Here is a 16,177-nt window from a genome sequence, read left to right as displayed (position 1 = left end):
AGTTTGTGATTATACTGCCTATGAAGAAAAATATTTTATCAGAGTGTAATTGTGCCAACAATATTTGAGAAAGTTTAATTATTATAAAGTAAGATAAATTTAGTTAAAGTAATCAAATATCTATTTGGATATATTCTAGTAATGGATATGGAAGGTACAGCAGATGTTTTAAGCTTAGCCTTATGAATTATTATAAAACCTTGACCTTGATGGAGTAGAAATAGAGCTGTGCTCTGATTTTACCTCATGTCTAGAGTCTGTTTTATATGTAGACTACTTAAGGCACTTCCTTCAGACAGTGCTGGGAGAGACAGTGATAGATTTTTTTTTTCAGATGCCTGACTTGCTTTTTTTCAGATGTCATTACAATGTACTGAAATACTTTTTTCAAATACGTAATAATTCAGGTGGATAACCATGTGTGTTCAGGGGACCCCCAGATGATCCTCAGGTTCAGTGATTCCCCAGAAGTACTCACAGAACTCAGCATATAGAAATATGTTTTAGTTTGCTGAACTTTTATCCTGTTATTTTACTGAAATAAATTATTTATTTATTCTTACAGCTTTTTTCTAGATTGCTTGTGATTTTTCTTATACATAGTCATGTCTTCTTTGAAGAGGTACTTTTCCTTTTTCCTTCTTGATTTTTATACCTTTTTTTTTTTCTTGTCGTACTGCAGTGGCGAGGAGTTCTAATACATTGTTGAAAATAAGTGGTGAGAATGGACATACTAGGTTGATTCCCAACTTTAGGGGTTAAGCATCTAGTCTTTTGCCATTAACTATGTTGTGTCAACTGTAGGTTTTTAAAAGATGCTGTTTATTAGGTTGAGGATGTCTCCTTGTAGTTCTAGTTTACTGAGAGTTTTATCATGAATGAGTGTTGAATTTTGTTAGATGCATTGTCTTCATTTGTCTCTAGATTACTGTATGATTTTTTTCCCTTTATTCTGTTAACATGGTAAATTACATTGGTTTTTGGATGTTAAATTAGTCTTATATTCCTGGGTTAAACTCCACTTTGTTATGGTATAGTATCCTTCTTAGATGTCGCTAATTTTTGTTAGGGAATTTTGCATCTGTGTTCTTGAGATACATTGGTCTTGAGTTTTCTTGTAATATCTTTGCTGATTTTGGTGTCCGATTAATGCTGGCTGCATAAAGCAAGTTGGGAAATGTTTAATGAATAGTATGCTGTTAAATGAATAGATTTTTGGTACACCACAGTCTACTATTATGTAATTCATCTGATATATAATTAAATACTCTGCTATTGTGTAGCTTAGAACTCCTTGGGTTGTAAAACACTCAGCTTAAACTAAGTGATACAAATAGTATTTATTGGTTTAATGGCCCTAAACAAGGGCTTCGAGTTTGGCTGAATCCAAGCCTGTAGATATTATTGTGAGTATTAAGCATCTGTCTCTCTTTCCTTTTGCTAGTTTCTCCATGTTGGCAGAGAGCCATTATCAGCTCTAGGTTTATATATTACGCAGATCATGATATTGCAGAATTTTTAAAAAGTCCCTCTATCTGCTGGTGTCTATAACAATGTGTAAAAAGAACTTGATTGTTCCTACTTGAATCACATGTATCCACTCACTTTGTCTAGGGCAGGGGTTGACGGCTACAACCTGTGGGCCAAATTCTGCTTGCTGTCTGTTTTAAAAATAAAATTTAGGCCGGGCGCGGTGGCTCACGCCTGTAATCCCAGCACTTTGGGAGGCCAAGGCGGGCAGGTCACGAGGTCAGGAGTTCGAGACCATTCTGGCTAACACGGTGAAACCCCGTCTCTACTAAAAATAACAAAAAAATTAGCTGGGCGTGGTGGCGGGAGCCTGTAGTCCCAGGAGGCTGAGGCAAGAGAATGGTGTGAACCCGGGAGGTGGAGCTTGCATCACTGCATTCCAGCCTGGGTGACAGAGCAAGTCTCCATCTCAAACAAAACAAAAATAAATAAAAATAAATTTTAATTTGAATACAACCATGTCCATTTACTTACATATTGTCTGGGACTGCTTTTGTGCTGTAACAGCAGAGTTAGTTTGTTCATCTCTGGTCTAAGGATAAGGGGTTTTCTAGCTAGACTGAGTTAATTGATGGTAGAAGCAGAGCCTCTTGATTGACAGCTCTGTCATATGTGAGGAAAGGGAGCTGTTCCCAAAAAAACTAACATTTCTCAAAAGGAAAGAATGCCAAACAGATATGTACGTCATGAAGAAAGAGGACTTGTCTATTATACCCATTTTTTCCTGTCATATAGATGATATTAAACATAGTTATGTATGTTTTCATACTGATACAAATGTTAATTGAATAATATACTAATGTAGATCTAGAAGAATGGGCAAGGATATAGTAATAGAACCCCAAAATTATATGAAATAAAAAAACAGTTTGTGAAAAATTTAACTTGATGGATTATAATTTTTCTCTTTTCAGATGATGAAACATGCTTGGGATAACTATAGGACATATGGGTGGGGACATAATGAACTCAGACCTATTGCAAGGAAAGGACACTCCCCTAACATATTTGGTAAGTTTACTTTTTCTAATTACTATTTCCATTTTCTACTTCCATCTTTTAAAACAAGATGTAACTTTTCAAAGTACTTTCTAAAATCTGAGTATTTCTGTGGAACTATAATTTGAAGAAACATGTATGATTTTTGCAAGTGTCAGTCACGATTAAGTTCCAGTTGCTTTCGAGTACACATATATGTGGTAGATTTTCCATTTACATATGGATGCTTTAGTCATTTATGTGAGTATTTAAAAGCTTTTTTTTGGCATTTTTTTCTTTAGTGTCAGGAAAGGTAGGCACCTACTTGTCATTTTTTTCTTCAACACAATACCTATTCTGATATTCATGTTACAGAGGAAGAGGGGAAGGATAGGAAATTCTTGTAGTTCTATGTACATTTTTTTAAAAAGTGACCTACCCAGGGTGATTGGGTTACTGAATTCAGTGGGTTATGTTGTACATTCACAGTTCCTAAGGAAAAATTAACAATGTATTCTGTGAATGGAGGTTTGGGGAAGCGCTGTGTTCATCTTGAGTTTGTTCATCCTATTTTCCTTGAGCTCAGTTCACTTATAAAACTTCCCAGTTTAACTTACTCAACTGATTTAACAACTTTTACTAAACCCTGAGGTAAGTCTTGAGAATTGTTAAGCTACTCTTTGTAGTCTTCACTCCTTTCCCTCATTTTAAATGCTTCTTGATGTGACTTGATGCTTGTCTTTTAAGTAGTGATAGATGAAGGCAAGAAAATTTTAATGGGCTAAAAAGACACAAACTAGTTATATGCAGTCTGATTCTCTTTATTACCTGTAATAAACCATCACAGTAATTCAAATAACAGCAATTTTCTTTTTGACACTAGGGAAGGATTTTTCTAATGCTGTGACTTTTCTTATAATTTGTTCATTGTTGCTTGTTTTTGGTCAAAAAAGAAAATGTCTTAAAAAATAATTTCTGTTGGGTTTGGAAGATGTTGTGGTAGAGGAGTAAAGGAAAAAAGTTTCTTCTAGGTAATCAGTGACTACCAGAGACTTCATAAGATGATATTTAATTTATCAGCCATCATGTAATGAAATAAAGTATATTTTCTTAGCAAAGTTTTGGACTGGAAGGTTCTTACTGCTTTGTGGATGTCACAGTATGAGGCGTTAGTGCAATAAAGACATTAAATTTAATAGTCAGTTAAAATTAGAACCTCCCTTCGAGTAACTATTCTTTTATGTTAAACTCAATGGTAAATTGTGAGCCTTTTAAAAAGATTGAAATATAAAAATGTATTGAAAATAAAAATTGGATGTTAATTTTTTACTTTTTTCAAATGATATTTCTCAGAACATCTAATGTATTAATATTTATCAAATAGATACTGGTCCTATCTGTTTACCAAATAAATACTGCTGCTTTAGTAAACTTTAAAGATAGAAGAAAATTAATTTGACACTTGGGAAACATCTATTATGAGAAGAAAATTATAGTGAAATGGTAGAAAAAGAAAATCTGCAGAATTTTCAGTAGTCAAAATTCGGTGCTGCTTATATTTTATTAAATTTTTGAGTGGTTACAGTTACTTTTCTGGCCAGATAAGCTACATAGGAATAGATCATTATTATGTTTTGTCTCATGTTTGTAGCTATGCAGTTGGTTTGTTAAAGGATTATTTTTTATAGTTTAATACTTTGTTTCCTACTTACTCTGTTTCTGTTGTGTATCTCAAATTCTTACCAGTAAGTACAATTTGAGTTTTTTTTAAAATATATTTTTTGATTTTTTCTTTTTTTAAACAACAGTAAAAGTCTAAGAGAAGGGTGGTTAAGTAGTTCTCAGTGTCTCATTTGACATCCCAAATTTAGTACACCTTTACAGAATAGGAATATATAGGTGGATATGGAACCTTTGCTTGCAATATTCTAGATTTCAGGAAAAACATTAACTTAAAACACGCCCCTTTTTGTTACCCTAGATTGTTAAACAATTCTTTTATATGGTAACTGAGATAGGGGCTCCTCTGATTTCTGTCTAGTTAGTTCTTGGCATCAGAGTCCTCTTTACGTGCAGATAACAGAAAATCCTTTGCAAAATGGCTTAAACTAAAAAGGAAACTTGCTGAATGAATTCCTGGTGTATATCTGATTCTATCTGAGCTTTTTTACTTTATCTTTTCTGTTTTCCTGCTTGTTAATATAATCAAGCTGGTTTCTTAGCAGGATGGCTGCAGCAGTTTGAAGCTTCGTATCTTCATACTACCACGTCTGTAGGAAAGAGAACACTGTAAAGAAGAGAGCACTTGGATGTCTTAGAAATATAATCGAAATACTCACTGTTTCTTACTGTTTCTGATTAGGTCTTGTGCCCACTGTTGAACCAAATGCTGTACCTAGGAGGATGGGACATGTTCTTTTTGTTTTGCTTAGTTAGGGCCTGGCTCTGGAGCCAGGAGAGGGGAGAGGGAAGTGTTGCTGGATGTAAGCACTGATACTAATTATTCTAACAGTGATTAATAGAATGGCTGGGTGCAGTGGCACGGAGTCCCAGCTCTACCGGAGGTTGAGATAGGAGGATTGCCTGGGGCCAGGAGACCAAGGCTACAGGGCACCATGATCATGATGCCTGTGAATAGCCACTGTGCCCTAACCTTGGCAACATAGCAAAACCCTTTCTCTTAAAAAAAAAATGCAGAATGAATTCTATTTAGATGTTCTGGAAAACAGAAAGTCTTATTAAGGATAGGTCTTTTTGCATGAAGAAGAAATTATTTTAATTTGGAAAAAGAGTATTCTTTGATTTTGCAATGCTTTTTGAAGGGTACATTTTATTTTCCAGGGGTGTGTATGTGTGTGTGTGTGTGTATGTGTGTGTATTTATATGTAAATAAGTTACTTTTGTTATTTCTGACTTAAGGTGTTTTGATTTGTACATATTTTGTTGAAGATTGTTGCTTTTATATTAATAAGAGATATTGTTCTGTACTTAAATTATCTTTGTCTTGTTTTGGTATCAGAGTAATGCTGGACTCAGAAAATGATTTGGGAAGTGTTTTCTGCTTTTCAGTTTTCTGGATGAGATTGTTTAGCATTGGTTTTATTTTTTTCTTAAATGTTTGGTATATGTAGCTGAAGAAACCACTTGCATCTGGAACTTCTTTTTTCTTGAAGGTTTTTAAACTACAAACTTAATGTCTCTAATAGTAAGGACCATTCAGTTTATCTGTTTCATTTTGGGTGTATTTTGGTAATTTGTCGTTTTTGAGTAATTAGTCTGGTTTTATCTAAGTTATTGATTTTTTATGCATAGAATTGTTTGGAGTATTGCCTTGTCATTTGAATGTCTGTGGCAGCTGTAGTAATAATAATCCCCTTTCATTTCTAATATTAGTGATTTATGTTTTGTCTCCTCTCTTGTCCTGCTAGAAGTTTATTAATTTTATCGATCTTTTCAAGGAAACAACTTTTGGGTTCATTGATCTTTGTAATATTTTGTTTGTGTTTTCATTTCTTTGATTTCTACTCTTTATTGTTTTCTTCTTTTGCGTGATTTGGGTTCATTTTGCTCTTGTTTTTCTAGTGTCGTGAAGTAGAAGCCTAGATTATTGACCAGAGATTCTCTTCTCTAATGTATTTATTACTGTAAACTTTCTAACTGCTGCTTTTGCTGCATTCTTGAGGTTTTGATATATTTTCATTTTCATTCAATTCAGTGTTTTAAAATTTTCCTTGAGTAAGTTGAAGTATTTAGAGTTTTAAAAAATCCTTCTGTTACAGATTTCTCGTTTTAATTCTGTTAGGATCAGAGAATGTACTTCACATAAGTTTAATTCTTTTAAATTACTTTTGGTTTGCTTTCTGACAGAGGTTTGTCTTGGTGAATTTTTCATTTGTGCTTAGAAAGAATGGTATGTGTATATTCTGCTGTTCTTGTGTGGAATGGTCTGTTGATGTCAGTTAGATCCCATTGGTTAATGGGGTTGTTCAGGCTGTCTCTATCTTAGTTGGTTTTCTGCCTCGTTCTGTCAGTTACTGAGAGAGGGATGTTGAAGTCTTCAACTCTTATTTTGGACTTCTTTCAGTTCTTCCAACTTTTGCTTCATGTAATTTGAGGTACTCTTGTCAGGTGTTTGTCCATTAAGGATGACGCATTCTTAGGAGCACCACTAAAGCCCTAGTGTCAAAACTAGACAAAGATATTTATAAGAAAAGGAAACCATAGAGCAGTATCCCTTATGAACATAGACGTAAGAATATTTAACTAAATTTTAGTAAATCTTATTGAGTAATAGAGTTGTCCTTTGGTGTCCATGGAGGATTGGTTTCAGGACCCCAGAGAATACCAAAATCCACAGATGCCCAAGTCCCTTGTATAAAATAGTATATAATATTTGCATTTAACCTAAGCATATTCTCTCATATATTTAAAATTATCTCTAGATTACTTAGAATACCTAATACAATAGAAATAGTTGTTATACTGTATCTTAAAATTTTTGGTTTTTAAAAATTGCTGTATTGTTATTTAAAAAATTATTTTCCCCAAATATTTTCCATCTACTGTTGGTTGAATCTGTGGATATGGAACTGGTGAATACTGAAGGCTGAGTGTATATTATGTTATGACTAAGTGGAGTTTATCATAGAGATACATGGTAGGTTTTACATTTGGAAATTAGTTAGTGTAGTTTAAGATATCAGAATAATAAAAGAGAAAAATCATAGGATTATCCCAGGAGTCAGAGAAAAAGCATTTAATAACATTTAACAACCATCCATGATAAAAACTGTCAGCACACTAAATTAGAAAGGGGATTTCTTTAACTTGATAAAGAAAATTTCAAAACAGCAACAATAAGCAAAAAATGCAAAATATACCCCACATACTTAATATTGAAAGACTATATGCTTTCCCCTAAGATTGCAAGCTAGGCAAAGGTGTCTACTCTCTCACTTTTATGTAACATTGTACTGGAGATCCTAGCCAGTGCACTAAGGCAGAAAAAAGAGAAAGAAAAAAAAAAGAATAAATGTTGGAAATGAAGAAGTAAAACTATCTTTACATTTTTAGTCAACATAATTGCCCATAGAGAGAATCCTAGGGAATGTACCAAAAAAAAAAGGTACTAGAATAAACAAATTTAGTAATGTTATAGGATACAAGTTTAATATGCAAAACCAATTATATGTATTGGTATACTTGCAACAAACAATTATAAATGCAGTTTAAAAAATAAAGTTATTTGCAGTAGTATCAAAAAATATGAACTATATGTGTATAAATTTGATGAACTATGTACAGAATCTGTATACTGAAAACTTTATGTTGTTTTTGAGAGAAATTTAAAAGGACTTAATGGAGAGCAATGCCATGTTCGTGAATTTGAATGCTCAATATTATTGGGATGTTAATTCTTTCTAAATTTATGTTTAAATTTAGAGCAGTCCAATCAAAATGACACTAGACTTTTCTGTAGAAATTGGCAAGTTGATTCTAAAATCTGTGAAAATACAAAGCACTTAGAATAGTCAAGTAATTTTTTTTTAAAAAAAACAAGGTTGAAGGATTTGCACTACCTGATTTTATAATTTACAGTAAAGCTACAATTGAGGACAGCTTGGTTTTAGCATAAGGATGGGCATAGAGATTTGTGGAAAAGAATAGAAATAGAAATGCACATACATGGTTAATTGATTTTCAACAAAGATGCTGAGGCAATTCAGTGATTAAAAGGATAGCCTTTCCAACACATGGTGCTGGGTCAACTGTATATTTGTATGGGGAAATAATGAACTTTGCCTCTTCTTTCAACATTGTGTACAAAAATGGATCACAGAGCTAAATATAAAAGCTAAAAGTAAAAAACTTTCAGTAGAAAACACTTGAGAACATCTTTGTGACTTTGAGGTTAGCAAGGATTTTTTTAGAATACAAAAAGCATCAAGTATAAAAGAAAAATGTGGGTAAATTGGACTTAATGAAAACTGAAGATTTCTGCTCCCCAAAGACATCAGGAAATTGGAAAGACAAACCACAGACTTGGAGAAGATATTTGAAATACACACATAAGGATGTATCCAGAATATATAAATACTTCCCCACCCAATGAGGTATATGAATAGCCAATAAGCACATCAATAAGCAGGGAAAGTAAAATTAACACCACAATAGAATATTTCTACACACCCATTAACATGTCTAAAATTTGAAGATCAACAATACCAAATATTGACAAGGATGCTAGAGCAACTGTAACTGTTATACATTGTATTGGGAGTGTAAAATGGTACACTGTGGAAAGCAGTTCATCAGTTTCTTATAAACTTAATGTATAGCCTAGCAATTCCACTCCTAAATATTTCCTTGGTGTTCACAAATGAGATCAGGTGTAGTTGTATGTTTCTTAGTAAATTCGATTTTTTTCATCGATATACAGAATTTACAAATTGAATTTTAAGATCTTTTTCCCTATGTTGTATAAAAGTTTGTATAGAATAGGAGTTATCCTTAAAATTAAAGTAGTATTCTTTCTATGAAACTTCCAGAGTATGGTCTTTTGATAGCGGGTAGCTCTTTAAAAACTTATTTCATCTGTTTTTCAGTCTGTTTGTTTAGATTTTCTGTTTCTTCTTTCATAAGTCAAAAATAGTATTTCTTGAGAAAGATCAAATTTATTGTGAATATATGAATAAAACGGGTCTTTTATAATTTTAAAAAATTTTCTCTGTGCTTGTCTGTTGCTGCATTTTTATTTATTACTTTGTGTTTTGTCTACCTTTTAAAAATGAGGTTAATGTTAGATTTGTTGTATGGTTCTTCATGGAACCATTTCTTGAATTTATTATTTCAATAATTTTCTTCATTTCTAATTCATCCATTTCTGCCTTTAGTTTTTCTCATTCTTGTGTTATTTTGCTCAAATTTGTTTTTTCTTTCTTAGAATATTAAATTCGGTTATTTTCATTTGTTCTTATTAACTAGTATAAATATTTTAAGTTTTTTTGTGAGAACTGCTTTAGTTGATGATTCCCATGCTCTCATACTAAATTTTTATGATGTTTTATATATTCTGCGATGCCATGTTTTGCTGCTGCTTTGACCCAAGAATAGTGTTAGGCTTTTTCATTTTTTCCTGTTCAAATCTTGACTTGTCCAGGTAAACAATCATGATAATAGCCAGTAATTTCAATTTTATACTTTTCTTCCTTGAGCCCTTTAGCACATGGCACCTTGTGGAACTAACCAAGACTGGTACAGAATAGGTGGGTCAGGCCTTTTTCCACTCCAGAATAGTCAATACCTTAGAGAAATATGTACTTAGAGAACTAAATAAATAACTAGATAACTGAAGGAGCAGAACTATCTACAAACATTAAAATAAGGACACAAACAGTAGTCTCAAGGATTTAAAATAAGTTTGGTAAATGTTTTGGATGAAATGCTAAAATTAAAAGAGATACATATTCAAGAAGTTATGCAAGAGATAGAGATATATGAGTGATTAAATGGCTTGATACCATTTTTATCGCAATAAAAAGCCGAGGGACGTAATAACACATAATTGACTTTCTAGATAATATCAACATGAAGGGAACTGAGCAGGGAGAAGACCAAGGAATTTATCAGAGTGTGTTGGAGTACTTGTCTTGTTAGCTAAGAGAAGATAGATGTATTGATAAGTTGAAGAAATTATTAGGAACACATGAACAAGAAAATGGCACGTAAATTAAGGACAACCATCATAAGAACAAATTTATGTAGCTTTAAATCATTGGAAGAAAACAATTTCTACGCAGTAGAAGGAGGAATGGAAAAAGAAAGAAAAGAAGAGAATAGTAAATGGAAAATGTGAACTAAGTAATGTTGAATGCTGGCTCTGAAAATGTCACCAGGAAAACCTGTTGATAAGACAAAGCTGTTAATTATTACTTTGGTAAGGAGATCACTACCTCACTGGAGTCGTAGCCTTTCAAAGTTTGGGGTATAAATCATCATTTGGTACTTTCTGTTGAAGAGTTGATGGGTCTTTCAGGAAGTTCTTGGAATGAACAATAAATTTTTTTTGGCAACTTTTAGCTTTCTGGGCAAGAGCTCCTGGAACAGTAAATTCACCTTGTTGAAGACAATGTAATAGTAAAGCCACGTTAATGCAGGCAGTAAGCTGTGTGGATCGTTTGAATTTTTATAGGACAGAAATAATAATTGCATTTATGGGATTGGGGAGAACCCATCTCCTCCTTGATATTTATTTTTTTGCTGTACTACTAGATTTTTTACTCTATTAGGAGCAAAACAAACCTAGCTTTGCTACTATTTTATTTAGGATTTGTACAATTACATTCATTAGTAAGATTGGCCTGTTTTCTTCCCTTATGTTTTCATTATCAGTTAGGCTGGTTTTGAGTGAATTCTTCCCTCTCTTCCTCCCTTTCTCTCTTGCTTTCTTCCCCTTGGAACTTTTTTTTTTTTTTAATGATGAGGATAATCTCTTTCTTAAAAGTGGATACATTGTATTATTTTGATTTTCTCTACTCATGTTGTTTGATGGTTTCCTTTTTTCAGTATGATCTACCTGCTTGTTGATTGTTAAGGATTGTTAAGTTTTTTTTTCCACTGTGGTTATCCAGCCCTGTTGTACATTTATTATTATTTTAAAATATATTTTTTGTTTGTCCTATGAATTTGGACCAGAGCAGAAGGACACGGTTGTCTTATTATTTAGCTTTGTCATCGTGAACTACTCTCCCCTTTTCTTGAATTAATCCTCTTTTTCCCCTTTCTTGGTTAAGTATACAGATATCTCATATTCTGACCAGGCAGAAAATTAAGGAAAAGTATGCTTTTAGTTTTCTTTTATCTTCCTATTTTTACTAAAGTACTTTTTTTAGTAAAATATATTAAACTATGTATATTTTCTAATATACATATAATTTCTAATGTAAAAGTGAACAATATTGGGTATTCTAAATTTTTAGTCCTTGTACTCTTACTTTACTTTTATGTATAAGAAATTAAAATACACTGAATGTGAAGGGAATCTTTTTTTTTCCCCCAAAGAGAACAGGAGTGTAAAGTGATCTTTTTAATGATAATTTTTTTCTCCCAAATATAGGAAGTTCACAAATGGGTGCTACCATAGTAGATGCTTTGGATACCCTTTATATCATGGGACTTCATGCTGAATTCCTAGATGGGCAAAGATGGATTGAAGACAACCTTGATTTCAGTGTGGTGAGTGTATGATTGATAACTGATCTGTTAGATTGACCATGAAAAGACAATATCTAACTGCTATTGTCTGAATATTTGTGCTTTCTTATTCATATGTTGAAACCTAATCACTAATGTGATGGTACTAGAAGATGGGGACTTTGGGAGGTGATTAGGTCATGAGGGTTGAGCTCTCATGAATGGAAAAAAAAAAAAAAAATATATATATATATATATTTTAAAGTTTAGTGATTAGCACAGCTCCGATGAGTTTTCATAGTTAGGCCTACACCCATTCTTCTGGCACTTTAGCATGGTTAAGTGGTACTGCTTAGGTTTGGCATAGTTGTTAATCACACGCCCAGCACAGTTGCATTCTAGTCGTGCGACTTGAGAAAGTTCCTTATCTTTCTAAACCTGTCATAAAATTACTATTCCATTATAGTATTGTGAGGATTATTTGAGATAATCTGGTACATATTAAGTGCTCAGTAAATGGTGGCAATTATTATCACCAGTCTTCACCTAAAAGATGTGTGGACTGTTTTGTTTTGTCATAGTCACATCTTTTGTGATATTTGTGCTTGCTTTTCCTTTTGACTACTTCTTTATGTACTTCTCTCTGACAGACTCTTCATTATTTAAATTGTGATATAAGTCCATAATTATTCCTTCTCTGATGCCTTTCTTGGTGCTAACTAGACAAAAATGGTTTACTTTCCTTTATTTTACTGTGGCATTTGGACATATCTCAATGAGAACAAATTTTATTATCAGTTAAGTTTAGGTTTGATGGTGAGTGGCAGAAAACCTAATATAAAATACCTTAAACAAGATAGATATTTATTTTTTCATGTAAATCAAGTACAGAGATAAGCATTTCAGGGCTGGTTTGGGTGGCTCCTTGATCGTCGAGGATCTAGGATCATTTGTCTTGTTGTTCTGTTGCCTTCAGTGTAGATCTTAGACCTCATGGTATAAAATGGTTCCTAAAGATCCAGGCATTTTATCCAGTAGACAGAAAGATATGTGACTGTTCTTTAAGAAGACTTCTCAGGAGGTAGTCTCCCCCGGTTTTGCTTGTAGAGTTTACTAATACGGCCTCAACTAACTCCAAAGGAAAGCTGAGAAATATAGTCTTTTTTTTTTTTTTTTCTGTGTAGCTATGTAGCCTTTATACAACAGATTGTGTTTTTTGTATCTTCTTTAAGAAAGCCGTACTCCTAGATCATGAATATATTTTCTTATATTTTATTCTGAAGGTTTTAAAGTTTTGCTTTTAGTCTTTAATCCAAATGGAATTGATTTTTTTTTAAATGTAGGGTGAAATAGGCCACTATTAGTTGATCTTAGTACCATTTATTTCCCTGCTATTTGTATATGCCACATTAGTCATATATTAGTCATGTTATAGTTGATTCTTTAACTTTGGCTTTTTTATTTATCCCATATATCAATACTAAATTGTCTTAACTACAATTTTTTTTTTATAAGAAGCTTGATGTCTGTATCTGAATCTTGGTATCTGATCTTGTTCTCTGCAGAAATTATCTTAGTTCTCAGCTTTTTGTTCTTTCGAGTTCTGGAAAACTATGTGGAAATTTTGATGAGGATTGCATTTAATTTACAGATTAATTTGGGGAGAATTAGCATATGTGCAATACTCCCATTCATTGACAGGGCAGCTTTATTATGGCTAATAATTTCCTTGTGTATAATTGTTATCAGTCAGGGTTCAATCAGGAACCAGAACTATACCATTTATTTTAACTAGAGGATTTAAGGTTTAGAATTGTTATCCAACTAATGGGGAACCAGAAAGGCAAAAAGAGAGCATTGTGGTATCACCAGAGGTGTTTTAACTCTAGGAAACAGGAAACAGCTGCCACCTGTGGGGGCTATAAGACCAATGGGAAGAGGTTGGTTGGGATCATTAAAATGCAGTAGCTTGGGCTCTGTAGAACTAGTACCTGTGCTGCCCAGGTGTTACTGGTACCTTAGGAAGACTGTGTCAGAGCTGGGACTCAGAACTCTGAGGAGGAGACACCTAGCCAAGTGCTTGATATCTGTAAAGGAAACCATGAGGCTGATTTGGGGATTGTGTGTCTGTATGTGTGATAGGGTACTCTAACCAGTTGCCACTGCCAGGGTGAACCCTGGCTGGTGTGACACTATCACAAACTAGAAGTAAACAGGAGGGAATAAGACTCTTCTTCCTCCAGTCTTGTATTGTCTTTTTAGAGCCTCCTATTGTTAGTGTCTAAAAGGGAGCCAGCTGCTAAATGAAATGCATTTGCGTAGTTCCAAATCCCATATATCAAAGTAGAGTATAGAAGAATGGATTTGAATCTGAGAGAAGTAGTTTAATCATCAACACTGTCACTTTTTGTTCCTTTCTTTCAACCTTTTGATGTCATTATGTTTTAGCTGCTTATTTTGCATATAGTATGTATTTGGGTTTTGTTATTTTTATCCAATCTTAGAGTCTTTTTAACTATTAAGTTTGATATATTTACATTTATGATAACATACTTGGAGTTAGGTCTTTCGTCTTTGTTTTGCTACCTATGTTATGATTGTACTTTTCATTTGCTTTTAGTTTGTTTTCCTTATTTTGGATTAAATTACATCATCTCTCTTTTTCCCTCTACTAGTTTAACATTATACCTTCCATTTCTATTTGGAGATATCCTTGAAGTTTAAATATATATACATATATGTATATATACACACATATATATATTTATAAAATATATTAAAACTAAGTTTTATCTCTTTTTTGTGCTTGTGCTCTGGTGTTAGGAGCAAAACCATAAACAATATATATGTTCAAACTTTAAGGGTAACTCCAAAGTAGGCATGTGCACACACACACTCTCTTATCAAAGTATAGTTATATAAGTATATATAAACTTTAAGGGTAACCCTAAGCAGGCAGATAAATATATATATATGTATTTGAAATTAATCAATTTCAGATCAGACATTGTAGCTCATGTCTGTAATCCCAGCACTTTGGGAGGCTGAGGCAGGAGGATTACTTGAGCCCATCCTGGGCAACATAGTGAGACCTAAACTCTACAGAAAATAAGTCCCAGCTACTTGGGAGGCTGAGGAGAGAGGATTGCTTGAGCCCAGGAGGTTGAGGCTACAGGGAGCCATGATCATGCTTCTGTACTCTAGTCTGGGCAATAGAGTAAGATCCTCCTTCTGAAGCATATAAGGGTTTTTAGAATGTTTTAACTTAACTCATCCCCCTTTTGTTTTATGTGTCATTGTTGTCTAGTTGATCCCAAGTTGTATTTTAAACTTCCAAATTAAGTAATAGATAAATAAATGCACACATTTATCAAATGCAATAGGCACTGTTCTAGATTCTGTGGATATAGTAATCAACAAAGCCGAGTTTTATCTCTTTTTTGTGTTTGTGTTCTAGTGTCGGGAGCAAAACAGTAAACAAGTTTTATATAGTACATCAGATGGTGATGATAAGTGCTGTGGAGAGTAATAAAGAAGAGTAGGTAGGATTGGTGTAAGTGGTGAGGTACTGCTATTAGTATTTTACATGGGGTGGTCATGGAAGAACTCTTTGTTACAGTGACACCTCTGAGAAGAGACCCAAGGGGAGACATGTGGATGTACAGCTCTGTCTTAATAGATATTAAAAGTGAGAATAGAAGTACAGTTCCCTTGTCTTTCCTGCTTCTGTTATACTATTGCAAAGTGTGTTTTCAGTCTAATTTTAAAAAGGCAATCTATTTTTTTGCCTTGTTTTAATATTTTATTTTTCACTTTGTTGTTCCATAATTCTATTACCATACATCTATGTGTGGGTTATCCTTTAAAGGATTCATAATGTTTCATCAATCTGAAGACTTATGTTTTCATCAAGTTTAGTAGATTCTCAGTTATTACTTCTTTCAAAAATGTCTCTATCCATTTTTCCCTTCTGTCCCTCTAGAATTTCTCATACCTTTTGTTTCTGTAGTGAAGGAAGATCATTTTACAAATGAAACTATTTTATTACCATGTGATTATATAGTTAGATGATGATGTGTTAATTAGGGAAATGATGCAAGGAAATTGGTATTAATATTTTATATTAGATGGTCAGAAAAAATTTCTGATAAGGTGACATTTATTCAGAGACCTGTAGGAAGTGAGAGTGATTTATTCAGTTATGTGAAAGGAAAGCATCCAGATAAGAGGGTAACTAAAGACTGACATAGGAGTCTCAAGTTTAACAATTCTGGGTTCAACAAGTAGACCCATATAGTTAAATGAATCCAAGGGATATTAGTATAACAGATGTCAGAGGTTGTAGGGGATCTGAGCATATTGGATCTTATTGGTCATTTTACTCTAAATATAATGTGAAGGCATTGTAAGGGTTTGCACAGAGCAGTGACCTAAACTGATGTAAGATTTAAAAGGCTCATTTTAACTATAGTATGCT

General features: G+C 33.2%; 1 protein-coding gene across 4 annotated transcripts in view; it reads left to right on the top strand.

The window, feature by feature from the left end:
- The window catches only part of MAN1A2 (mannosidase alpha class 1A member 2), a 167,234-nt gene that overhangs the window by 36,393 nt on the left and 114,664 nt on the right, over nt 1–16,177 (top strand). For all 4 annotated transcript variants that reach the window (XR_012416090.1, XM_005542189.5, XM_005542191.5 and 1 more), the window contains 2 exons: nt 2,445–2,541; nt 11,624–11,742. Coding sequence is in view for 3 of the 4 variants with exons in the window: in XM_005542189.5 (XP_005542246.1) it covers nt 2,445–2,541; nt 11,624–11,742 (216 nt within the window). In the remaining variant the exon portion in view is untranslated. The remainder of the gene's footprint in view (nt 1–2,444; nt 2,542–11,623; nt 11,743–16,177) is intronic.

Source organism: Macaca fascicularis, chromosome 1, assembly GCF_037993035.2.
Source record: "Macaca fascicularis isolate 582-1 chromosome 1, T2T-MFA8v1.1".
Lineage (NCBI taxonomy): Eukaryota > Metazoa > Chordata > Mammalia > Primates > Cercopithecidae > Macaca > Macaca fascicularis.
This window is presented reverse-complemented; position numbering and strand designations above follow the sequence as displayed.